The sequence below is a fragment of the Aotus nancymaae genome, unplaced genomic scaffold (genome assembly GCF_030222135.1).
Source record: "Aotus nancymaae isolate 86718 unplaced genomic scaffold, 86718_ANA_hifiasm-v0.15.2.pri h1tg000267l, whole genome shotgun sequence".
NCBI lineage: Eukaryota > Metazoa > Chordata > Mammalia > Primates > Aotidae > Aotus > Aotus nancymaae.
This window is the reverse complement of record NW_026988682.1, coordinates 35933-62515: the sequence shown is the minus strand read 5'-3', so window position 1 is coordinate 62515 and position 26583 is coordinate 35933. Positions and strand designations below refer to the sequence as shown.

The 26583-nt window shown below is 37.9% G+C and overlaps 1 protein-coding gene across 1 annotated transcript in view; it reads right to left on the bottom strand.

Annotated features, from left to right (window-relative positions):
- Positions 1-217: 217 nt before the first annotated feature.
- Positions 218-26583, bottom strand: part of LOC135273116 (uncharacterized) — a 43149-nt gene continuing 16783 nt past the window's right edge. Inside the window, exons 4-10 of the mRNA XM_064372040.1 lie at positions 23293-23489; positions 21748-21847; positions 12517-12713; positions 10972-11071; positions 1735-1931; positions 262-288; positions 218-223 (exon numbers count right to left, since the gene is read on the bottom strand). Of these exons, the coding sequence (XP_064228110.1) occupies positions 218-223; positions 262-288; positions 1735-1931; positions 10972-11071; positions 12517-12713; positions 21748-21847; positions 23293-23489 (824 nt within the window). The remainder of the gene's footprint in view (positions 224-261; positions 289-1734; positions 1932-10971; positions 11072-12516; positions 12714-21747; positions 21848-23292; positions 23490-26583) is intronic.

Below are 26583 nucleotides of genomic sequence, written 5' to 3'. Positions count from 1 at the left end.
TGCTCAACATGACTAATCTCAGGGAAATACAATCAAAACCACAATAAAATACCACTTCACACCTCTTAGAATGCCTAAGAGTGTAAATACACAGAGGATTACAAAAGGATATTTAGGTAGATAAGCATTTCCTACTTAGCTACATCATCGTTTAATGTTCTCACATTCACCATGTGTTCCATCTTTACCTTCATGCTTCAACGTACTTTTCCCCGTTTCATTTCTTTCGACACCAGTATCTTGCATTTTTTGTAAATCAGCCCCCTTTTTTTTAAGAACGTGTTGTTTCTGCAATATTAAAGAAAATGTATTGGTTAATATTAACTTGTCATTAGAAATGTAAAACAATTTATTTAAAATGTCACAATATATTAAAAATGGATTATCAGTCCTGTCTTGACTTGTAATGTTACAAAAATAAGAGAATAACAAAGGGTAAATTTCCCTTGTGATCAAACACAAAGAATACATTTAATACACAAGCAATTTGCCTTTCTACACATCGTCAGAGGACTAATCCAGTTTCTGATCAGATAGAGTATCGTATCCATGGCTGCCCTGGTGAGCTAAAGTAATTTCTCAATCATCTTCAATTGGAAGATTCCTGAGGGCTTACCCAAATATCACTCAGGTCTATCAGACATAAACATAATATAGTACATAAAATGTGATTACCCTTTGTGAATATCTTGGCTACTGTTGAATGTACTAGAAAGAAGATAAATGCATATAGAAAAAAAAAAAAAAAAAACCCAGAGGTGGGCGTGGTGGCTCATGCCTGTAATCCCAGCACTTTGGGAGGCCGAGGCGTGTGGATCATGAGGTCAAGAGATCGAGACCATCCTGGTCAACATGGGGAAACCCTGTCTCTACTAAAAATAAAAAAAATTAGCTGGGCATGGTGGTGCGTGCCTGTAATCCCAGCTACTCAGGAGGCTGAGGCAGGAGAATTGCCTGAACCCAGGAGGCAGAGGATGCGGTGAGCCGAGATCACGCCATTGCACTCCAGCCTGGGTAACAAGAGCAAAACTTTTAGCAAGAAATAGATTAGCACATGTAAAACAACTACCCAAGACTACAGTAAAGACCTTCCTAAAGGACTGGGGAAAACAGTCACTGGAACCTACCTAGGTGTAAAAAATATGCCTATTCCCACTAGAAATATTTCACTGTAAAGCTACACTGGAAAAACTTCATAAGTCATAAGGCTTTGAGTAGAGAACTAAGATGGGTTTTAACTCAGTAGCAGGGAACAACTAGCCCCAGATTAAACATGGCTCTGGCCCCACCAGCAAATCATAAAAGGCAAGACCTGTATAATCAAATTGTTTCCAAATAAATTATCTACATCCAAAAATTCTAAATAATATTTATAAGAACATAAAAATATTCAGTATACAAAGTAAAATTTATGTCTGGCATCCAATAAAAGAACACTAGGTATAAAGAAACAGGGGAGTATGACTTATAAAATAAGTAGATCAATACTTCCACTCCAACCAAAGACACAGAAGAATCACACAGTCAGGCAGGGTTCAGGGCCTCCTGAAGTCCTCCCACTTCCCGGGTCACCAGTTCCCCTGGCGTCCCGCACCTTCCAGTTGTGCCTGGTACAGTCTGAGTCATTGCCACCAGCCCCAGGCGTGACAAGAGGGCGGCCTCCTGAAGTGGGACAGTTGGGATCCTTGAGACCCTTGCTAGAGTGTTGATCCCTGCCCCCACTCCCCACCATACCTGCAGCCCCCGGAGGAAGATGCCACCTGGCTTGCAGTGAGTCCCGTGTTGGCACTGCTGTGCATCTGCCCCCAGGGGGATGGCATCTGCCTTGGTGATGGTGACATGGGCAGGCTTGAAGCAGGTGCAGAGGTCCGGCTCCACGGTCGGCAAGGGCCCCATCGCTCTCCTTCTCTTGCCTGTGGTTGCCCCTCTGTCTAGAACCGACCAGATCAGGATATTATGAGAAAAGCAAATTATAACCCAACCTCTCTCAAGAACCTAGATGTTAAAATCCTGAATAAATTGTTAGTAAATTTAATCTACACATGTATAAGAAGAAAAACACACGATAGATAAAATTGATTTAATCAAGGGTGTGTGGTTGTTTTAACAATAAAATATCATAGTCTTAACAGACACATAAAACATATTTTTAAATGCCCACTTTCACCACTAATAAGAAAGTTTTACATGTTAGAAATAGAAAGATGCTTTCTTAACCTGACATTATTGTCTACCAAAAGATCACAGTGCCTATCATATGAAATGAGAAATTACTTAAACACATTTTTCATTAAGAAAGAAGAAAGGCCAGGCACAGTGGCTAGTGCCTGTAATCCCTGCACTTTGGGAGGCTGAGGTGGGGAGATCACCAGAGGTCAGGAGTTCGAGACCAGCCTGAGCAACATGGCGAAAACCTGTCTCTACTAAAAATACAGAAATTAGCCAGGCATACTGGAGGGTGCCTGTAATCCCAATTACTCAGGAGGCTGAGGCAGGAGAATTGCTTCAACCTGGAAGGCAGATGTTGCAATGAGCTGAGGAGAATTGCTACAACCTGGAAGGCAGAGGTTGCAATGAGCTGAGGACCATGCCATTGCACTCCAGCCTGTGTGCCAGAGTGAGGCTGTGTCTCAAAAAAAAAAAAAAAAACTTGCATCCCTCAGACAGAAATCAGACTTTTTTTTTTTTTTGCATATCCATGAAACACTTAAAAATGTCCTGTATCATATCACATACTTAGCTATAAAGAAAATTTAACAACATAAATGAAAAGAGATTTAAAGCCGAGGCTTTTTGATACTAATTCAAATAAATTAAAAATAAATAATATAAATGTTACCAAAATCAACAATGTCAATGACTAGAGATTTAATTTTCTGGTACTAATTCAAATAAATTAAAAATAAAACTGTTATCAAAGTTAGAAATGCAAGAAACATGCACCAATGTAACTATTACATTGAAAGGGATTCTTTTTTAATTATACTTTAAATTCCAGGGTACATGTGCAGACCTTGCAGGATTGTTACATAGGTATACATATGCCATGTTGGTTTGCTGCATTCATCCCCTGTCACCTACATTAGGCATTTCTCCTAATGTTATCCCTCCCCAATTCCCCCACCACCTGCTATCCCTCCCCCTAGTACCCCCCAGCCCCACAATAGGCCTCACTGTGTGATGTTCCCCTCCCTGTGTCCCTTTGTCCATGTGTTCTCATTGTTCAACACCCACTTATGAGTGAGAACATGCAGTGTTTGGTTTTCTGTTTCTGTATCAGTTTGCTGAGAATGATGGTTTCCAGCTTCATCCATGTCCCTGCAAAGGACATGAACTTATCCTTTTTTATGGCTGCATAGTATTCCATGGTGTCTATGTGCCACATTTTCTTTATCCAGTCTATCACTGATGGGCATTTGGGTTGGTTCCAAGTCTTCACTATTGTAAACAGTGCTGCAATGAACATACGTGTGCGTGTGTCTTTATAATAGATTGATTTATAATCTTTTGGCTATATACCCAGTAATGGGATTGCTGGGTCAAATATTTCTAGTTCTAGATCCTTGAGGAATTGCCACACTGTCTTCCACAATAGTTGAACTAATTTACACTCCCACCAACCCCAGTGTAAAAGTGTTCCTATTTCTCCACATTCTAGCATCTGTTGTCTCCAGATTTTTTAATGATGGCCATTCTAACTGGCATGAGGTGGTATCTCAATGTGATTTTGATTTGCATTTCTCTAATGACCAGAGATGATGAGTATTTTTTTTATATGTTTGTTGGTTACATAAATGTCTTCTTTTGAGAAGTGTCTGTTCATGTCCTTCACCCACTTTTTGATGGGGTTATTTTTTCTCGTAAATTTGTTTAAGTTCTCTGTAGATTCTGGATATTGGGTCTTTGTCATATGGGTAGATTGCAAAAATTTTTTCCCATTCTGTTGGTGGCCGGTTCACTCTAAGGATTATTTCTTTTGCTGTGCTCTGCACAGCAAAAGTTTAATTAGATCCCATTTGTCTATTTTGGCTTTTGTTGTCATTGCTTTTAGTGTTTCAGTCATGAAGTCCTTGCCCATGCCTAAATCCAGGATGGATTTAAACATAAGACCTAACACTGTAAAAACCGTGGAAGAAAACATTGACAGGGATTCTAAGAGGGAAAGTAAAAAATACACAGAAACCAATGAAAAGCAGGACAACTAACATCAAAATGTTCAGTGTTGAATTGTACATTCAGAGTAAAATATAGAGCAGGAAGGCTGTTATTATTTTAAAATAATTTTTTATATTTTCTTATTTAATATTTGAGGGGGAGTCTTACTCTGTTGCCCAGGCTGGAGTGCCCTGGCCATGATCATGGTTCACTGCAACCTCTGCCTCCCAAGTTCAAGTGATTTTCCCATCTCAGCCTTTCAAGCAGCTAGGACCAGAGATGTGTGCCACCATGCCTGGTTAAGTTTTTGTATTTTTGGTAGAGACGGGGTTTTATCATTTTGCCCAGGTTGGTTTCAAACTGCTGAGCACAAGCAACGCACCTGTGTTGGCCTCCCAATGTTCTAGGTTTACAGGCATGAACCACTGGAGCTGGCACAATAGAATTTTTAAATATAACCATAACCTAGCAAGGTTAGGTGGCCCACACCTGTAATCCCAGGACTTTGGGTGGCTGAGGCAGGCAGATCACCTGAGGTCAGGAGTTCAAGACCAACCTGGCCAACAGCAAAACTCCATCTCTACTAAAAATACAAAAATTAGCTGGGTGTGGTGGCACACACCTATAATCCCAGCTCCTCAGGAGGCTGAGGCAGGAGAATCCCTTGAGCCCAGGAGGTTGCAGTGAGCTGAGATCTTGTCACTGTACTCTAGCCTGGGTGACAGAATGAGACTTTCATCTCAAACAAACTAACTAACTAACTTACTAAAAACCCACAGAAACAAAACACAAAAATTCCACAATTTTGGAAAATATAGTTTACAGATGGTGTGGGTAAAGCAGTATTTCTGGTTCTAGATCCTTGAGGAATCACCACACTGTCTTCCACAATGCTTTAAATGTTTTGATAGAATTTACTCGTGAAGTCTTCTGGTCCTTGGCAATTTTTGTTGTTGTTGTTGTTGTAGTTGTTGAAAACGTTTTGATTACAGATTCAGTCTCCTTTTTCATTATTGAACTGTTCAGAGGGTCTGAACAGTTTTGGTAGGTTTTATGATTCCAGTAATCCATTCAATTCTTTTAGTTTATCCAATTTGTTAGTCTATAACTGTTTATAAGAGTTCCTTATTATCCTTCTTATTTTTGAAAGATATATTAATATGTACCTTTTTGTTTGTGATTTATCTTTTTTTCTTAGTCTAGCCAAGGGTTTGCCCATTTTATTTTTTTCAATCAATTCTTAGTTTTGTTATTTTTCTTATTGCTTTCTAAGTTTTCTATTTTATTTATTTATGACAATATTTATTTCTTTTCTTCTTATGACTTCAGACTTACTTTCTTCTTTTTCTAGTTACTTGAGGTGTAAAGTTAGATGAATTGAGATCTTCTTATTTAATGCTATGTGTTTATTGCTATAAACTACTCTTATAGATCTGTCTTTGTTGCATTCCACAGATTTGGGTATGTTGTGGGTTTTGTTTGTTTTGCCTGGAGACCATTTTAAAATTCCCTTTTGGTTTCCTCTTTGACCTAATGGTTTCTAAAGAATGTGTTGTTTAGTTTTAATTTATTGGTGATTTTAAGTTTTCTGCTTTTCTTCTGTTATTGATTTTAAGTTTAGTTCCATTGTGGTTGGAAAATATAAATGTAATTATTTTGATCTTAAATTTTTTTTTTTTCTTTTTTTTTTCCGAGACGGAGTTTTGCTCTTGTTACCCAGGCTGGAGTGCAATGGTGCGATCTTGGCTCACTGCAACCTCTGCCTCCTGGGTTCAGGAATTCTCCTGCCTCAGCCTCCCGAGTAGCTGGGATTACAGGCACGTGCCACCAGGCCCAGCTAATTTTTCGTATTTTTAGTAGACACGGGGTTTCACCATGTTGACCAGGATGGTCTCGATCTCTTGACCGCGTGATCCACCTGCCTCGGCCTCCCAAAGTGCTGGGATTACAGGCGTGAGCCACCGCGCCCGGCCTGATCTTAAATTTTTTGGGATTTTTTTTGTAACCCAGCATATGATCTCTTCCACAGAGTGTTTCATGTATGTTTGAGCAGAATGTGTGGCATTCTTCAGTTAAGTGCTAATTTCTGTGCATGTCTCTTAGATCAATTTGGTGTACAGAAGTAAAATTATTTCTATTTGCAGATGACATAATCACATACATAGAAAACCTTAAGACTCACTTAAAAAAAAATGTTAGAATGAGTGAGTTCAGTAAAGTGGCAGGATACAAAATCACCACTAAAAAATCAATTGATTTTCAGTGACCAAACTACCCAAAGACAAAACTAAGAAAGAAATACCAGCCCACTTACAAAAACAATAAAATACTTAGAAATAAACTTAATTAAAGGGATACAAGACTTGTACAGCAAAAATTAGAACCCACTGGTGACTGAAGTTTTAAAAGACAGATAAATGGAAAAACATCTCAGGTTCATGAATTAGAAAAATTACATTGTTAAAATTTTTATCCTACACAAAGTGACCTACAAATTCATTGCAATCCTAATAATATTCTTGATAACATTCTTTACAAAAATATTTTTTAAATCCTAAATTCATACAGAACCACAAAAGATCCTGAAAAGGCAAAACAATCTTGAGCAAGAACAAAGGTATGCAATTAGGCATAACATTTTCTGATTCAAAATAGTGTATGCTACAAAACCACAATGACTAAAACAGTATGATACTGACATGAAAACAGACCTATAGTCCAACAAAATAGAATATAAAACCCAGAAATAAATTTACATATCTGTGGTTAACAGATCTTTGAAAAGGATGCCAAAGAAACCCAATGGGTATTTTAAACTAAATCGTTTCAAATGTTCTCACCACAAAAAATAAATAAATATTTGAGGTGAGATACAGATATAGATACATAGATGCTAATTAGCCTTATTTGATCATTCCACAATATACACATGCAATGAAACATTCCAGTATGCCATATAAACACAGAAAGTAACCATTTCTTTCTTTTTTTCCTTTTTTTTGAGATCGAGTCTTGCTCTGTCACCCAAGCTGGAGTGCAGTGGTGTGATCTTGTCTCACTGTAACCTCCTGAGTTCAAGCAATTCTCCTGCCTTAGCCTCTTGAGTAGCTGTGATTACAAGTGTACACCACCATGCCTGGCTGATTTTTGTATTTTTAGTAAAGATGGGGTTTTACCACGTTGGCCAGGCTGGTCTCAAACTCTTGATTTCAAGTGATCTGCCCATATTAGCCTCCCAAGTGCTAGGATTACAGGCAGGAGCCACTATCCGTCCAGAAAATAACTATTTTTAGCAAACCAAATCCAGCAGCATATCAAAAAACTAATCCACCACAATCAAGTAGGTGTTATTACTGTGATGCAAGATTGGTTTAGCATATACAAATCAATCAGTGTTATTCATCACATAAACAGAACTAAAGACAAAAAAACACATAATCATCTCAATAGACACAGAAAAGACTTTTGGTAAAATTCAACATCCCTTCATATTAAAATCTCCCAAGAAACTAGGTATCAAAGGAATATACATCAAAATAATGAGCCATTTATAATAAACCACAGCCATTATCATACTGAATAGGCAAAAGCTAGAAGCATTCTTCTTGAAAACTGGCACAGTTAAGGTTGGGCCTCTCTTACCACTCGTCTTTAACATCGTATTTGAATTCCTGGCCAGAGCAATCAAGCAATCAAAAATAAATAAATAAATAAATAAATAAATAAATAAATAAATAAATAAATGGCATCCAAATAGGAAAAGAGGAAGCCAAACTATTCCTGTTTGCAGATGACATGATTCCATATCTAGAAAATCCCACAGTCTCAGCTCAAATCTACTTACACTATTAAACAACTTCAGAAAATTTTAGGATACAAAATCAATGTACAAAAATTACTAGCATTCTTAACACCAAAAACAGTCAAGCTGGGAGCCAAATCAGGAATGCAGTGTCATTCACAACAGTCACAAAATGAATGAAATACTTAAGAAATGCCACTAAACAGGGAGATGCAAGATCTGTGCACTGAGAATTACAAAACGCTGCTTAAAGAAATCAGAGATGACATAAACACATAGAAAAAGATTGTATGATCATAGATAGGACAAATCAATATTGTTAAAATGACTATGCTGCCCAAAGCAATTTACAGATAAAATGCCATTCCTATCAAACCACCAATAACATTCTTCACAGAACAAGGTAACATTGTTTTAAATTTTATATGGAACCAAAAAAAGAACCTGAATAGCCAAGGCAATCCTAAACAAAAGGAACAAAGCAAGAGGCATCAAGCTACCTGACTTCAAACTATACTATAGGTCTGAGGTAACCAAAATAGCATGGTACTAGCATAAAAATAGACACACAGGCCTACAATCATCTGATCTTTGACAAAGCTGACAAAAACAAGCAATGGGGAAAGGATAACCTATTCAATAAATAGTTCTAGAATAACTGGCTAGCCATATGCAGAAGATTGAAACTGGATCCCTCCTTATACCATATATAAAAATCAACACAAGATGGATTAAAAACTTAAATGTAAAACCCAAACTATAAAAACCTTGGAAGACAACAAACGTAATACCATTCTGGACATAGGAACTGGCAAAGGTTTCGTGATGAAGATGCCAAAAGCAATTGCAACAAGGGCGAAAATTAACAAATGAGATCTAATTAAAGAGCTTCTGCACAGCAAATGAAACTAGTAACAGAGTAAACAGACAACCTACAAAATAGGAAAAATATTTGCAAACTATGCATCTGACAAGAGTTTAATAGCCAGCATCTGTAAGTAACCTAAACAAATTTACAAGAAAAAAACCACAAACAACCCCATTAAAAAGAAGGCAAAGGATATGAACAGACACTTTTCAAAAGAAGACAAACATCCAGTTAGCAGCATATTTTTCAAAAGCCCAATATTACTGATTATTAGATACATTCAAATCAAAACCACAGTGAGGATACCATCTTGTACCTGTCAGGATGGTTAGTATTAAAATGAAAAAATAATAGATGCTGACAAGTTATCAGAGAAAAGGTAGCACTTATACATTGTTGGTGGGAGTGTAAATTAGTTCAACCACTGTGGAATGTAGTGTGATGATTCCTCAAAGAGCTGAAAACAGAACCACCATTTAACCCAGCAATCCCATTACTGGCTATATAACCAAAGGAACATACGTAATTCTATCATAAAGACACATGCATGTGTATGTTCACTGCAGCACATTACTGACAATAGCAAAGACATGGAATCAACCCAAATAGCCATAAATGGTAGACTAGGTTTTTAAAAATAGGGTGCATATTTTAAAACACCATGGAATACTATGCAGCCGTGGAAAAGAATTAGATCATGTCCTTTGCATGAACATGGATGGAGCTGGAGGCCATTGTCCTTAGCAAACTAACACAGGAACAGAAATCCCAATCCTCATCTTCTCACTTATAAGTGGGAGCTGAATGATGAGAACACCATGGACACAAAGAGGGGAACAACAACACTGAGGCTTACCTGGGGGTAGAGGGTGGGAGGAGGGAGAGGATCAGAAAAAATGATGATTGGGTACTAGTACTAGGCTTAGTACCAGGGTGATGAAATACAAACCCTCAAGACATAAGTTTATCTGTTAAACAAACCTGCACATGTGTCACTGAACCTAAAATAAAATAAAAATTTCTTAATAAAGAAAACTATTTGCCAATTAAAAATAAAATAAAACAATATAAATATAGACAATAACTATTTTCCAATTAATAATAACACAAAAAAGAAACAATAGGGAAAGATAATTTTTTCCATAAATGTTGTTGGGAAAACCGTATGTCCACAGGCAGAAGAATTAAATCGGATCCTTACTTCACATCATATATTAAAAAAGCAACAAAAAATGAATTAAAGATATAAATGTAAGGCCTTAAGGCATAAAACTGTAAGAGAAAACATACAAAGCTTCTTGATGTTGATCTAGGCAATATGTTTGGATATGGCACTAAAAGCACAGGCAATAAAAGCAAAAATAGAAAAATGAGATTGTGTTAAAAAGTTTTGCATTGCTGTAAAACAATCCACAGAGTGAGAAAGCAACCCACAGAATTGTGTAAAATATTTATAAACCATATGTCTAATAAGGTGTTGTTATCCAAAGTAAGAAACTGAAACAACTCAATGGTGAAAAAACAACAACAGGGCCGGGCGCGGTGGCTCACGCCTGTAATCCCAGCACTTTGGGAGGCCTAGGTGGGTGGATCACGAGGTCAAGAGATCGAGACCATCCTTGTCAACATGGTGAAACCACGTCTCTACCAAAAGTACAAAAAATTAGCTGGGCATGGTGGCGTGTGCCTGTAATCCCAGCTACTCAGGTGGCTGAGGCAGGAGAATTGCCTGAACCCAGGAGGCGGAGGTTACGGTGAGCCGAGATAATGCCATTGCACTCCAGCCTGGGCAACAAGAGCAAAACTCCATCTCAAAAAAAAAAACAAAAACAAACAAACAAACAAAAAAAAAACCAAAAAAACAAACGATATTACAAATAATGAGCAAAATACATGAACAAACCTAAATAAATTTATCAAACAAAGGCATGCAAATAACAAAAAAGTATATGAAAGAATGCTCAACATGACTAATCTCAGGGAAATACAATCAAAACCACAATAAAATACCACTTCACACCTCTTAGAATGCCTAAGAGTGTAAATACACAGAGGATTACAAAAGGATATTTAGGTAGATAAGCATTTCCTACTTAGCTACATCATCGTTTAATGTTCTCACATTCACCATGTGTTCCATCTTTACCTTCATGCTTCAACGTACTTTTCCCCGTTTCGTTTCTTTCGACACCAGTATCTTGCATTTTTTGTAAATCAGCCCCTTTTTTTTTAAGAACGTGTTGTTTCTACAATATTAAAGAAAATGTATTGGTTAATATTAACTTGTCATTAGAAATGTAAAACAATTTATTTAAAATGTCACAATATATTAAAAATGGATTATCAGTCCTGTCTTGACTTGTAATGTTACAAAAATAAGAGAATAACAAAGGGTAAATTTCCCTTGTGATCAAACACAAAGAATACATTTAATACACAAGCAATTTGCCTTTCTACACATCGTCAGAGGACTAATCCAGTTTCTGATCAGATAGAGTATCGTATCCATGGCTGCCCTGGTGAGCTAAAGTAATTTCTCAATCATCTTCAATTGGAAGATTCCTGAGGGCTTACCCAAATATCACTCAGGTCTATCAGACATAAACATAATATAGTACATAAAATGTGATTACCCTTTGTGAATATCTTGGCTACTGTTGAATGTACTAGAAAGAAGATAAATGCATATAGAAAAAAAAAAAAAAAAACCCAGAGGTGGGCGTGGTGGCTCATGCCTGTAATCCCAGCACTTTGGGAGGCCGAGGCGTGTGGATCATGAGGTCAAGAGATCGAGACCATCCTGGTCAACATGGGGAAACCCTGTCTCTACTAAAAATAAAAAAAATTAGCTGGGCATGGTGGTGCGTGCCTGTAATCCCAGCTACTCAGGAGGCTGAGGCAGGAGAATTGCCTGAACCCAGGAGGCAGAGGATGCGGTGAGCCGAGATCACGCCATTGCACTCCAGCCTGGGTAACAAGAGCAAAACTTTTAGCAAGAAATAGATTAGCACATGTAAAACAACTACCCAAGACTACAGTAAAGACCTTCCTAAAGGACTGGGGAAAACAGTCACTGGAACCTACCTAGGTGTAAAAAATATGCCTATTCCCACTAGAAATATTTCACTGTAAAGCTACACTGGAAAAACTTCATAAGTCATAAGGCTTTGAGTAGAGAACTAAGATGGGTTTTAACTCAGTAGCAGGGAACAACTAGCCCCAGATTAAACATGGCTCTGGCCCCACCAGCAAATCATAAAAGGCAAGACCTGTATAATCAAATTGTTTCCAAATAAATTATCTACATCCAAAAATTCTAAATAATATTTATAAGAACATAAAAATATTCAGTATACAAAGTAAAATTTATGTCTGGCATCCAATAAAAGAACACTAGGTATAAAGAAACAGGGGAGTATGACTTATAAAATAAGTAGATCAATACTTCCACTCCAACCAAAGACACAGAAGAATCACACAGTCAGGCAGGGTTCAGGGCCTCCTGAAGTCCTCCCACTTCCCGGGTCACCAGTTCCCCTGGCGTCCCGCACCTTCCAGTTGTGCCTGGTACAGTCTGAGTCATTGCCACCAGCCCCAGGCGTGACAAGAGGGCGGCCTCCTGAAGTGGGACAGTTGGGATCCTTGAGACCCTTGCTAGAGTGTTGATCCCTGCCCCCACTCCCCACCATACCTGCAGCCCCCGGAGGAAGATGCCACCTGGCTTGCAGTGAGTCCCGTGTTGGCACTGCTGTGCATCTGCCCCCAGGGGGATGGCATCTGCCTTGGTGATGGTGACATGGGCAGGCTTGAAGCAGGTGCAGAGGTCCGGCTCCACGGTCGGCAAGGGCCCCATCGCTCTCCTTCTCTTGCCTGTGGTTGCCCCTCTGTCTAGAACCGACCAGATCAGGATATTATGAGAAAAGCAAATTATAACCCAACCTCTCTCAAGAACCTAGATGTTAAAATCCTGAATAAATTGTTAGTAAATTTAATCTACACATGTATAAGAAGAAAAACACATGATAGATAAAATTGATTTAATCAAGGGTGTGTGGTTGTTTTAACAATAAAATATCATAGTCTTAACAGACACATAAAACATATTTTTAAATGCCCACTTTCACCACTAATAAGAAAGTTTTACATGTTAGAAATAGAAAGATGCTTTCTTAATCTGACATTATTGTCTACCAAAAGATCACAGTGCCTATCATATGAAATGAGAAATTACTTAAACACATTTTTCATTAAGAAAGAAGAAAGGCCAGGCACAGTGGCTAGTGCCTGTAATCCCTGCACTTTGGGAGGCTGAGGTGGGGAGATCACCAGAGGTCAGGAGTTCGAGACCAGCCTGAGCAACATGGCGAAAACCTGTCTCTACTAAAAATACAGAAATTAGCCAGGCATACTGGAGGGTGCCTGTAATCCCAATTACTCAGGAGGCTGAGGCAGGAGAATTGCTTCAACCTGGAAGGCAGATGTTGCAATGAGCTGAGGAGAATTGCTTCAACCTGGAAGGCAGAGGTTGCAATGAGCTGAGGACCATGCCATTGCACTCCAGCCTGTGTGCCAGAGTGAGGCTGTGTCTCAAAAAAATTAAAAAAACTTGCATCCCTCAGACAGAAATCAGACTTTTTTTTTTTTTGCATATCCATGAAACACTTAAAAATGTCCTGTATCATATCACATACTTAGCTATAAAGAAAATTTAACAACATAAATGAAAAGAGATTTAAAGCCGAGGCTTTTTGATACTAATTCAAATAAATTAAAAATAAATAATATAAATGTTACCAAAATCAACAATGTCAATGACTAGAGATTTAATTTTCTGGTACTAATTCAAATAAATTAAAAATAAAACTGTTATCAAAGTTAGAAATGCAAGAAACATGCACCAATGTAACTATTACATTGAAAGGGATTCTTTTTTAATTATACTTTAAATTCCAGGGTACATGTGCAGACCTTGCAGGATTGTTACATAGGTATACATATGCCATGTTGGTTTGCTGCATTCATCCCCTGTCACCTACATTAGGCATTTCTCCTAATGTTATCCCTCCCCAATTCCCCCACCACCTGCTATCCCTCCCCCTAGTACCCCCCAGCCCCACAATAGGCCTCACTGTGTGATGTTCCCCTCCCTGTGTCCCTTTGTCCATGTGTTCTCATTGTTCAACACCCACTTATGAGTGAGAACATGCAGTGTTTGGTTTTCTGTTTCTGTATCAGTTTGCTGAGAATGATGGTTTCCAGCTTCATCCATGTCCCTGCAAAGGACATGAACTTATCCTTTTTTATGGCTGCATAGTATTCCATGGTGTCTATGTGCCACATTTTCTTTATCCAGTCTATCACTGATGGGCATTTGGGTTGGTTCCAAGTCTTCACTATTGTAAACAGTGCTGCAATGAACATACGTGTGCGTGTGTCTTTATAATAGATTGATTTATAATCTTTTGGCTATATACCCAGTAATGGGATTGCTGGGTCAAATATTTCTAGTTCTAGATCCTTGAGGAATTGCCACACTGTCTTCCACAATAGTTGAACTAATTTACACTCCCACCAACCCCAGTGTAAAAGTGTTCCTATTTCTCCACATTCTAGCATCTGTTGTCTCCAGATTTTTTAATGATGGCCATTCTAACTGGCATGAGGTGGTATCTCAATGTGATTTTGATTTGCATTTCTCTAATGACCAGAGATGATGAGTATTTTTTTTATATGTTTGTTGGTTACATAAATGTCTTCTTTTGAGAAGTGTCTGTTCATGTCCTTCACCCACTTTTTGATGGGGTTATTTTTTCTCGTAAATTTGTTTAAGTTCTCTGTAGATTCTGGATATTGGGTCTTTGTCATATGGGTAGATTGCAAAAATTTTTTCCCATTCTGTTGGTGGCCGGTTCACTCTAAGGATTATTTCTTTTGCTGTGCTCTGCACAGCAAAAGTTTAATTAGATCCCATTTGTCTATTTTGGCTTTTGTTGTCATTGCTTTTAGTGTTTCAGTCATGAAGTCCTTGCCCATGCCTAAATCCAGGATGGATTTAAACATAAGACCTAACACTGTAAAAACCGTGGAAGAAAACATTGACAGGGATTCTAAGAGGGAAAGTAAAAAATACACAGAAACCAATGAAAAGCAGGACAACTAACATCAAAATGTTCAGTGTTGAATTGTACATTCAGAGTAAAATATAGAGCAGGAAGGCTGTTATTATTTTAAAATAATTTTTTATATTTTCTTATTTAATATTTGAGGGGGAGTCTTACTCTGTTGCCCAGGCTGGAGTGCCCTGGCCATGATCATGGTTCACTGCAACCTCTGCCTCCCAAGTTCAAGTGATTTTCCCATCTCAGCCTTTCAAGCAGCTAGGACCAGAGATGTGTGCCACCATGCCTGGTTAAGTTTTTGTATTTTTGGTAGAGACGGGGTTTTATCATTTTGCCCAGGTTGGTTTCAAACTGCTGAGCACAAGCAACGCACCTGTGTTGGCCTCCCAATGTTCTAGGTTTACAGGCATGAACCACTGGAGCTGGCACAATAGAATTTTTAAATATAACCATAACCTAGCAAGGTTAGGTGGCCCACACCTGTAATCCCAGGACTTTGGGTGGCTGAGGCAGGCAGATCACCTGAGGTCAGGAGTTCAAGACCAACCTGGCCAACAGCAAAACTCCATCTCTACTAAAAATACAAAAATTAGCTGGGTGTGGTGGCACACACCTATAATCCCAGCTCCTCAGGAGGCTGAGGCAGGAGAATCCCTTGAGCCCAGGAGGTTGCAGTGAGCTGAGATCTTGTCACTGTACTCTAGCCTGGGTGACAGAATGAGACTTTCATCTCAAACAAACTAACTAACTAACTTACTAAAAACCCACAGAAACAAAACACAAAAATTCCACAATTTTGGAAAATATAGTTTACAGATGGTGTGGGTAAAGCAGTATTTCTGGTTCTAGATCCTTGAGGAATCACCACACTGTCTTCCACAATGCTTTAAATGTTTTGATAGAATTTACTCGTGAAGTCTTCTGGTCCTTGGCAATTTTTGTTGTTGTTGTTGTTGTAGTTGTTGAAAACGTTTTGATTACAGATTCAGTCTCCTTTTTCATTATTGAACTGTTCAGAGGGTCTGAACAGTTTTGGTAGGTTTTATGATTCCAGTAATCCATTCAATTCTTTTAGTTTATCCAATTTGTTAGTCTATAACTGTTTATAAGAGTTCCTTATTATCCTTCTTATTTTTGAAAGATATATTAATATGTACCTTTTTGTTTGTGATTTATCTTTTTTTCTTAGTCTAGCCAAGGGTTTGCCCATTTTATTTTTTTCAATCAATTCTTAGTTTTGTTATTTTTCTTATTGCTTTCTAAGTTTTCTATTTTATTTATTTATGACAATATTTATTTCTTTTCTTCTTATGACTTCAGACTTACTTTCTTCTTTTTCTAGTTACTTGAGGTGTAAAGTTAGATGAATTGAGATCTTCTTATTTAATGCTATGTGTTTATTGCTATAAACTACTCTTATAGATCTGTCTTTGTTGCATTCCACAGATTTGGGTATGTTGTGGGTTTTGTTTGTTTTGCCTGGAGACCATTTTAAAATTCCCTTTTGGTTTCCTCTTTGACCTAATGGTTTCTAAAGAATGTGTTGTTTAGTTTTAATTTATTGGTGATTTTAAGTTTTCTGCTTTTCTTCTGTTATTGATTTTAAGTTTAGTTCCATTGTGGTTGGAAAATATAAATGTAATTATTTTGATCTTAAATTTTTTTTTTTTCTTTTTTTTTTCCGAGACGGAGTTTTGCTCTTGTTACCCAGGCTGGAGTGCAATGGTGCGATCTTGGCTCACTGCAACCTCTGCCTCCTGGGTTCAGGAATTCTCCTGCCTCAGCCTCCCGAGTAGCTGGGATTACAGGCACGTGCCACCAGGCCCAGCTAATTTTTCGTATTTTTAGTAGACACGGGGTTTCACCATGTTGACCAGGATGGTCTCGATCTCTTGACCGCGTGATCCACCTGCCTCGGCCTCCCAAAGTGCTGGGATTACAGGCGTGAGCCACCGCGCCCGGCCTGATCTTAAATTTTTTGGGATTTTTTTTGTAACCCAGCATATGATCTCTTCCACAGAGTGTTTCATGTATGTTTGAGCAGAATGTGTGGCATTCTTCAGTTAAGTGCTAATTTCTGTGCATGTCTCTTAGATCAATTTGGTGTACAGAAGTAAAATTATTTCTATTTGCAGATGACATAATCACATACATAGAAAACCTTAAGACTCACTTAAAAAAAAATGTTAGAATGAGTGAGTTCAGTAAAGTGGCAGGATACAAAATCACCACTAAAAAATCAATTGATTTTCAGTGACCAAACTACCCAAAGACAAAACTAAGAAAGAAATACCAGCCCACTTACAAAAACAATAAAATACTTAGAAATAAACTTAATTAAAGGGATACAAGACTTGTACAGCAAAAATTAGAACCCACTGGTGACTGAAGTTTTAAAAGACAGATAAATGGAAAAACATCTCAGGTTCATGAATTAGAAAAATTACATTGTTAAAATTTTTATACTACACAAAGTGACCTACAAATTCATTGCAATCCTAATAATATTCTTGATAACATTCTTTACAAAAATATTTTTTAAATCCTAAATTCATACAGAACCACAAAAGATCCTGAAAAGGCAAAACAATCTTGAGCAAGAACAAAGGTATGCAATTAGGCATAACATTTTCTGATTCAAAATAGTGTATGCTACAAAACCACAATGACTAAAACAGTATGATACTGACATGAAAACAGACCTATAGTCCAACAAAATAGAATATAAAACCCAGAAATAAATTTACATATCTGTGGTTAACAGATCTTTGAAAAGGATGCCAAAGAAACCCAATGGGTATTTTAAACTAAATCGTTTCAAATGTTCTCACCACAAAAAATAAATAAATATTTGAGGTGAGATACAGATATAGATACATAGATGCTAATTAGCCTTATTTGATCATTCCACAATATACACATGCAATGAAACATTCCAGTATGCCATATAAACACAGAAAGTAACCATTTCTTTCTTTTTTTCCTTTTTTTTGAGATCGAGTCTTGCTCTGTCACCCAAGCTGGAGTGCAGTGGTGTGATCTTGTCTCACTGTAACCTCCTGAGTTCAAGCAATTCTCCTGCCTTAGCCTCTTGAGTAGCTGTGATTACAAGTGTACACCACCATGCCTGGCTGATTTTTGTATTTTTAGTAAAGATGGGGTTTTACCACGTTGGCCAGGCTGGTCTCAAACTCTTGATTTCAAGTGATCTGCCCATATTAGCCTCCCAAGTGCTAGGATTACAGGCAGGAGCCACTATCCGTCCAGAAAATAACTATTTTTAGCAAACCAAATCCAGCAGCATATCAAAAAACTAATCCACCACAATCAAGTAGGTGTTATTACTGTGATGCAAGATTGGTTTAGCATATACAAATCAATCAGTGTTATTCATCACATAAACAGAACTAAAGACAAAAAAACACATAATCATCTCAATAGACACAGAAAAGACTTTTGGTAAAATTCAACATCCCTTCATATTAAAATCTCCCAAGAAACTAGGTATCAAAGGAATATACATCAAAATAATGAGCCATTTATAATAAACCACAGCCATTATCATACTGAATAGGCAAAAGCTAGAAGCATTCTTCTTGAAAACTGGCACAGTTAAGGTTGGGCCTCTCTTACCACTCGTCTTTAACATCGTATTTGAATTCCTGGCCAGAGCAATCAAGCAATCAAAAATAAATAAATAAATAAATAAATAAATAAATAAATAAATGGCATCCAAATAGGAAAAGAGGAAGCCAAACTATTCCTGTTTGCAGATGACATGATTCCATATCTAGAAAATCCCACAGTCTCAGCTCAAATCTACTTACACTATTAAACAACTTCAGAAAATTTTAGGATACAAAATCAATGTACAAAAATTACTAGCATTCTTAACACCAAAAACAGTCAAGCTGGGAGCCAAATCAGGAATGCAGTGTCATTCACAACAGTCACAAAATGAATGAAATACTTAAGAAATGCCACTAAACAGGGAGATGCAAGATCTGTGCACTGAGAATTACAAAACGCTGCTTAAAGAAATCAGAGATGACATAAACACATAGAAAAAGATTGTATGATCATAGATAGGACAAATCAATATTGTTAAAATGACTATGCTGCCCAAAGCAATTTACAGATAAAATGCCATTCCTATCAAACCACCAATAACATTCTTCACAGAACAAGGTAACATTGTTTTAAATTTTATATGGAACCAAAAAAAGAACCTGAATAGCCAAGGCAATCCTAAACAAAAGGAACAAAGCAAGAGGCATCAAGCTACCTGACTTCAAACTATACTATAGGTCTGAGGTAACCAAAATAGCATGGTACTAGCATAAAAATAGACACACAGGCCTACAATCATCTGATCTTTGACAAAGCTGACAAAAACAAGCAATGGGGAAAGGATAACCTATTCAATAAATAGTTCTAGAATAACTGGCTAGCCATATGCAGAAGATTGAAACTGGATCCCTCCTTATACCATATATAAAAATCAACACAAGATGGATTAAAAACTTAAATGTAAAACCCAAACTATAAAAACCTTGGAAGACAACAAACGTAATACCATTCTGGACATAGGAACTGGCAAAGGTTTCGTGATGAAGATGCCAAAAGCAATTGCAACAAGGGCGAAAATTAACAAATGAGATCTAATTAAAGAGCTTCTGCACAGCAAATGAAACTAGTAACAGAGTAAACAGACAACCTACAAAATAGGAAAAATATTTGCAAACTATGCATCTGACAAGAGTTTAATAGCCAGCATCTGTAAGTAACCTAAACAAATTTACAAGAAAAAAACCACAAACAACCCCATTAAAAAGAAGGCAAAGGATATGAACAGACACTTTTCAAAAGAAGACAAACATCCAGTTAGCAGCATATTTTTCAAAAGCCCAATATTACTGATTATTAGATACATTCAAATCAAAACCACAGTGAGGATACCATCTTGTACCTGTCAGGATGGTTAGTATTAAAATGAAAAAATAATAGATGCTGACAAGTTATCAGAGAAAAGGTAGCACTTATACATTGTTGGTGGGAGTGTAAATTAGTTCAACCACTGTGGAATGTAGTGTGATGATTCCTCAAAGAGCTGAAAACAGAACCACCATTTAACCCAGCAATCCCATTACTGGCTATATAACCAAAGGAACATACGTAATTCTATCATAAAGACACATGCATGTGTATGTTCACTGCAGCACATTACTGACAATAGCAAAGACATGGAATCAACCTAAATAGCCATAAATGGTAGACTAGGTTTTTAAAAATAGGGTGCATATTTTAAAACACCATGGAATACTATGCAGCCGTGGAAAAGAATTAGATCATGTCCTTTGCATGAACATGGATGGAGCTGGAGGCCATTGTCCTTAGCAAACTAACACAGGAACAGAAATCCCAATCCTCATCTTCTCACTTATAAGTGGGAGCTGAATGATGAGAACACCATGGACACAAAGAGGGGAACAACAACACTGAGGCTTACCTGGGGGTAGAGGGTGGGAGGAGGGAGAGGATCAGAAAAAATGATGATTGGGTACTAGTACTAGGCTTAGTACCAGGGTGATGAAATACAAACCCTCAAGACATAAGTTTATCTGTTAAACAAACCTGCACATGTGTCACTGAACCTAAAATAAAATAAAAATTTCTTAATAAAGAAAATAACTATTTGCCAATTAAAAATAAAATAAAACAATATAAATATAGACAATAACTATTTTCCAATTAATAATAACACAAAAAAGAAACAATAGGGAAAGATAATTTTTTCCATAAATGTTGTTGGGAAAACCGTATGTCCACAGGCAGAAGAATTAAATCGGATCCTTACTTCACATCATATATTAAAAAAGCAACAAAAAATGAATTAAAGATATAAATGTAAGGCCTTAAGGCATAAAACTGTAAGAGAAAACATACAAAGCTTCTTGATGTTGATCTAGGCAATATGTTTGGATATGGCACTAAAAGCACAGGCAATAAAAGCAAAAATAGAAAAATGAGATTGTGTTAAAAAGTTTTGCATTGCTGTAAAACAATCCACAGAGTGAGAAAGCAACCCACAGAATTGTGTAAAATATTTATAAACCATATGTCTAATAAGGTGTTGTTATCCAAAGTAAGAAACTGAAACAACTCAATGGTGAAAAAACAACAACAGGGCCGGGCGCGGTGGCTCACGCCTGTAATCCCAGCACTTTGGGAGGCCTAGGTGGGTGGATCACGAGGTCAAGAGATCGAGACCATCCTTGTCAACATGGTGAAACCACGTCTCTACCAAAAGTACAAAAAATTAGCTGGGCATGGTGGCGTGTGCCTGTAATCCCAGCTACTCAGGTGGCTGAGGCAGGAGAATTGCCTGAACCCAGGAGGCGGAGGTTACGGTGAGCCGAGATAATGCCATTGCACTCCAGCCTGGGCAACAAGAGCAAAACTCCATCTCAAAAAAAAAAACAAAAACAAACAAACAAACAAAAAAAAAAACCAAAAAAACAAACGATATTACAAATAATGAGCAAAATACATGAACAAACCTAAATAAATTTATCAAACAAAGGCATGCAAATAACAAAAAAGTATATGAAAGAATGCTCAACATGACTAATCTCAGGGAAATACAATCAAAACCACAATAAAATACCACTTCACACCTCTTAGAATGCCTAAGAGTGTAAATACACAGAGGATTACAAAAGGATATTTAGGTAGATAAGCATTTCCTACTTAGCTACATCATCGTTTAATGTTCTCACATTCACCATGTGTTCCATCTTTACCTTCATGCTTCAACGTACTTTTCCCCGTTTCGTTTCTTTCGACACCAGTATCTTGCATTTTTTGTAAATCAGCCCCTTTTTTTTTAAGAACGTGTTGTTTCTGCAATATTAAAGAAAATGTATTGGTTAATATTAACTTGTCATTAGAAATGTAAAACAATTTATTTAAAATGTCACAATATATTAAAAATGGATTATCAGTCCTGTCTTGACTTGTAATGTTACAAAAATAAGAGAATAACAAAGGGTAAATTTCCCTTGTGATCAAACACAAAGAATACATTTAATACACAAGCAATTTGCCTTTCTACACATCGTCAGAGGACTAATCCAGTTTCTGATCAGATAGAGTATCGTATCCATGGCTGCCCTGGTGAGCTAAAGTAATTTCTCAATCATCTTCAATTGGAAGATTCCTGAGGGCTTACCCAAATATCACTCAGGTCTATCAGACATAAACATAATATAGTACATAAAATGTGATTACCCTTTGTGAATATCTTGGCTACTGTTGAATGTACTAGAAAGAAGATAAATGCATATAGAAAAAAAAAAAAAAAAACCCAGAGGTGGGCGTGGTGGCTCATGCCTGTAATCCCAGCACTTTGGGAGGCCGAGGCGTGTGGATCATGAGGTCAAGAGATCGAGACCATCCTGGTCAACATGGGGAAACCCTGTCTCTACTAAAAATAAAAAAAATTAGCTGGGCATGGTGGTGCGTGCCTGTAATCCCAGCTACTCAGGAGGCTGAGGCAGGAGAATTGCCTGAACCCAGGAGGCAGAGGATGCGGTGAGCCGAGATCACGCCATTGCACTCCAGCCTGGGTAACAAGAGCAAAACTTTTAGCAAGAAATAGATTAGCACATGTAAAACAACTACCCAAGACTACAGTAAAGACCTTCCTAAAGGACTGGGGAAAACAGTCACTGGAACCTACCTAGGTGTAAAAAATATGCCTATTCCCACTAGAAATATTTCACTGTAAAGCTACACTGGAAAAACTTCATAAGTCATAAGGCTTTGAGTAGAGAACTAAGATGGGTTTTAACTCAGTAGCAGGGAACAACTAGCCCCAGATTAAACATGGCTCTGGCCCCACCAGCAAATCATAAAAGGCAAGACCTGTATAATCAAATTGTTTCCAAATAAATTATCTACATCCAAAAATTCTAAATAATATTTATAAGAACATAAAAATATTCAGTATACAAAGTAAAATTTATGTCTGGCATCCAATAAAAGAACACTAGGTATAAAGAAACAGGGGAGTATGACTTATAAAATAAGTAGATCAATACTTCCACTCCAACCAAAGACACAGAAGAATCACACAGTCAGGCAGGGTTCAGGGCCTCCTGAAGTCCTCCCACTTCCCGGGTCACCAGTTCCCCTGGCGTCCCGCACCTTCCAGTTGTGCCTGGTACAGTCTGAGTCATTGCCACCAGCCCCAGGCGTGACAAGAGGGCGGCCTCCTGAAGTGGGACAGTTGGGATCCTTGAGACCCTTGCTAGAGTGTTGATCCCTGCCCCCACTCCCCACCATACCTGCAGCCCCCGGAGGAAGATGCCACCTGGCTTGCAGTGAGTCCCGTGTTGGCACTGCTGTGCATCTGCCCCCAGGGGGATGGCATCTGCCTTGGTGATGGTGACATGGGCAGGCTTGAAGCAGGTGCAGAGGTCCGGCTCCACGGTCGGCAAGGGCCCCATCGCTCTCCTTCTCTTGCCTGTGGTTGCCCCTCTGTCTAGAACCGACCAGATCAGGATATTATGAGAAAAGCAAATTATAACCCAACCTCTCTCAAGAACCTAGATGTTAAAATCCTGAATAAATTGTTAGTAAATTTAATCTACACATGTATAAGAAGAAAAACACACGATAGATAAAATTGATTTAATCAAGGGTGTGTGGTTGTTTTAACAATAAAATATCATAGTCTTAACAGACACATAAAACATATTTTTAAATGCCCACTTTCACCACTAATAAGAAAGTTTTACATGTTAGAAATAGAAAGATGCTTTCTTAACCTGACATTATTGTCTACCAAAAGATCACAGTGCCTATCATATGAAATGAGAAATTACTTAAACACATTTTTCATTAAGAAAGAAGAAAGGCCAGGCACAGTGGCTAGTGCCTGTAATCCCTGCACTTTGGGAGGCTGAGGTGGGGAGATCACCAGAGGTCAGGAGTTCGAGACCAGCCTGAGCAACATGGCGAAAACCTGTCTCTACTAAAAATACAGAAATTAGCCAGGCATACTGGAGGGTGCCTGTAATCCCAATTACTCAGGAGGCTGAGGCAGGAGAATTGCTTCAACCTGGAAGGCAGATGTTGCAATGAGCTGAGGAGAATTGCTACAACCTGGAAGGCAGAGGTTGCAATGAGCTGAGGACCATGCCATTGCACTCCAGCCTGTGTGCCAGAGTGAGGCTGTGTCTCAAAAAAAAAAAAAAAAACTTGCATCCCTCAGACAGAAATCAGACTTTTTTTTTTTTTTGCATATCCATGAAACACTTAAAAATGTCCTGTATCATATCACATACTTAGCTATAAAGAAAATTTAACAACATAAATGAAAAGAGATTTAAAGCCGAGGCTTTTTGATACTAATTCAAATAAATTAAAAATAAATAATATAAATGTTACCAAAATCAACAATGTCAATGACTAGAGATTTAATTTTCTGGTACTAATTCAAATAAATTAAAAATAAAACTGTTATCAAAGTTAGAAATGCAAGAAACATGCACCAATGTAACTATTACATTGAAAGGGATTCTTTTTTAATTATACTTTAAATTCCAGGGTACATGTGCAGACCTTGCAGGATTGTTACATAGGTATACATATGCCATGTTGGTTTGCTGCATTCATCCCCTGTCACCTACATTAGGCATTTCTCCTAATGTTATCCCTCCCCAATTCCCCCACCACCTGCTATCCCTCCCCCTAGTACCCCCCAGCCCCACAATAGGCCTCACTGTGTGATGTTCCCCTCCCTGTGTCCCTTTGTCCATGTGTTCTCATTGTTCAACACCCACTTATGAGTGAGAACATGCAGTGTTTGGTTTTCTGTTTCTGTATCAGTTTGCTGAGAATGATGGTTTCCAGCTTCATCCATGTCCCTGCAAAGGACATGAACTTATCCTTTTTTATGGCTGCATAGTATTCCATGGTGTCTATGTGCCACATTTTCTTTATCCAGTCTATCACTGATGGGCATTTGGGTTGGTTCCAAGTCTTCACTATTGTAAACAGTGCTGCAATGAACATACGTGTGCGTGTGTCTTTATAATAGATTGATTTATAATCTTTTGGCTATATACCCAGTAATGGGATTGCTGGGTCAAATATTTCTAGTTCTAGATCCTTGAGGAATTGCCACACTGTCTTCCACAATAGTTGAACTAATTTACACTCCCACCAACCCCAGTGTAAAAGTGTTCCTATTTCTCCACATTCTAGCATCTGTTGTCTCCAGATTTTTTAATGATGGCCATTCTAACTGGCATGAGGTGGTATCTCAATGTGATTTTGATTTGCATTTCTCTAATGACCAGAGATGATGAGTATTTTTTTTATATGTTTGTTGGTTACATAAATGTCTTCTTTTGAGAAGTGTCTGTTCATGTCCTTCACCCACTTTTTGATGGGGTTATTTTTTCTCGTAAATTTGTTTAAGTTCTCTGTAGATTCTGGATATTGGGTCTTTGTCATATGGGTAGATTGCAAAAATTTTTTCCCATTCTGTTGGTGGCCGGTTCACTCTAAGGATTATTTCTTTTGCTGTGCTCTGCACAGCAAAAGTTTAATTAGATCCCATTTGTCTATTTTGGCTTTTGTTGTCATTGCTTTTAGTGTTTCAGTCATGAAGTCCTTGCCCATGCCTAAATCCAGGATGGATTTAAACATAAGACCTAACACTGTAAAAACCGTGGAAGAAAACATTGACAGGGATTCTAAGAGGGAAAGTAAAAAATACACAGAAACCAATGAAAAGCAGGACAACTAACATCAAAATGTTCAGTGTTGAATTGTACATTCAGAGTAAAATATAGAGCAGGAAGGCTGTTATTATTTTAAAATAATTTTTTATATTTTCTTATTTAATATTTGAGGGGGAGTCTTACTCTGTTGCCCAGGCTGGAGTGCCCTGGCCATGATCATGGTTCACTGCAACCTCTGCCTCCCAAGTTCAAGTGATTTTCCCATCTCAGCCTTTCAAGCAGCTAGGACCAGAGATGTGTGCCACCATGCCTGGTTAAGTTTTTGTATTTTTGGTAGAGACGGGGTTTTATCATTTTGCCCAGGTTGGTTTCAAACTGCTGAGCACAAGCAACGCACCTGTGTTGGCCTCCCAATGTTCTAGGTTTACAGGCATGAACCACTGGAGCTGGCACAATAGAATTTTTAAATATAACCATAACCTAGCAAGGTTAGGTGGCCCACACCTGTAATCCCAGGACTTTGGGTGGCTGAGGCAGGCAGATCACCTGAGGTCAGGAGTTCAAGACCAACCTGGCCAACAGCAAAACTCCATCTCTACTAAAAATACAAAAATTAGCTGGGTGTGGTGGCACACACCTATAATCCCAGCTCCTCAGGAGGCTGAGGCAGGAGAATCCCTTGAGCCCAGGAGGTTGCAGTGAGCTGAGATCTTGTCACTGTACTCTAGCCTGGGTGACAGAATGAGACTTTCATCTCAAACAAACTAACTAACTAACTTACTAAAAACCCACAGAAACAAAACACAAAAATTCCACAATTTTGGAAAATATAGTTTACAGATGGTGTGGGTAAAGCAGTATTTCTGGTTCTAGATCCTTGAGGAA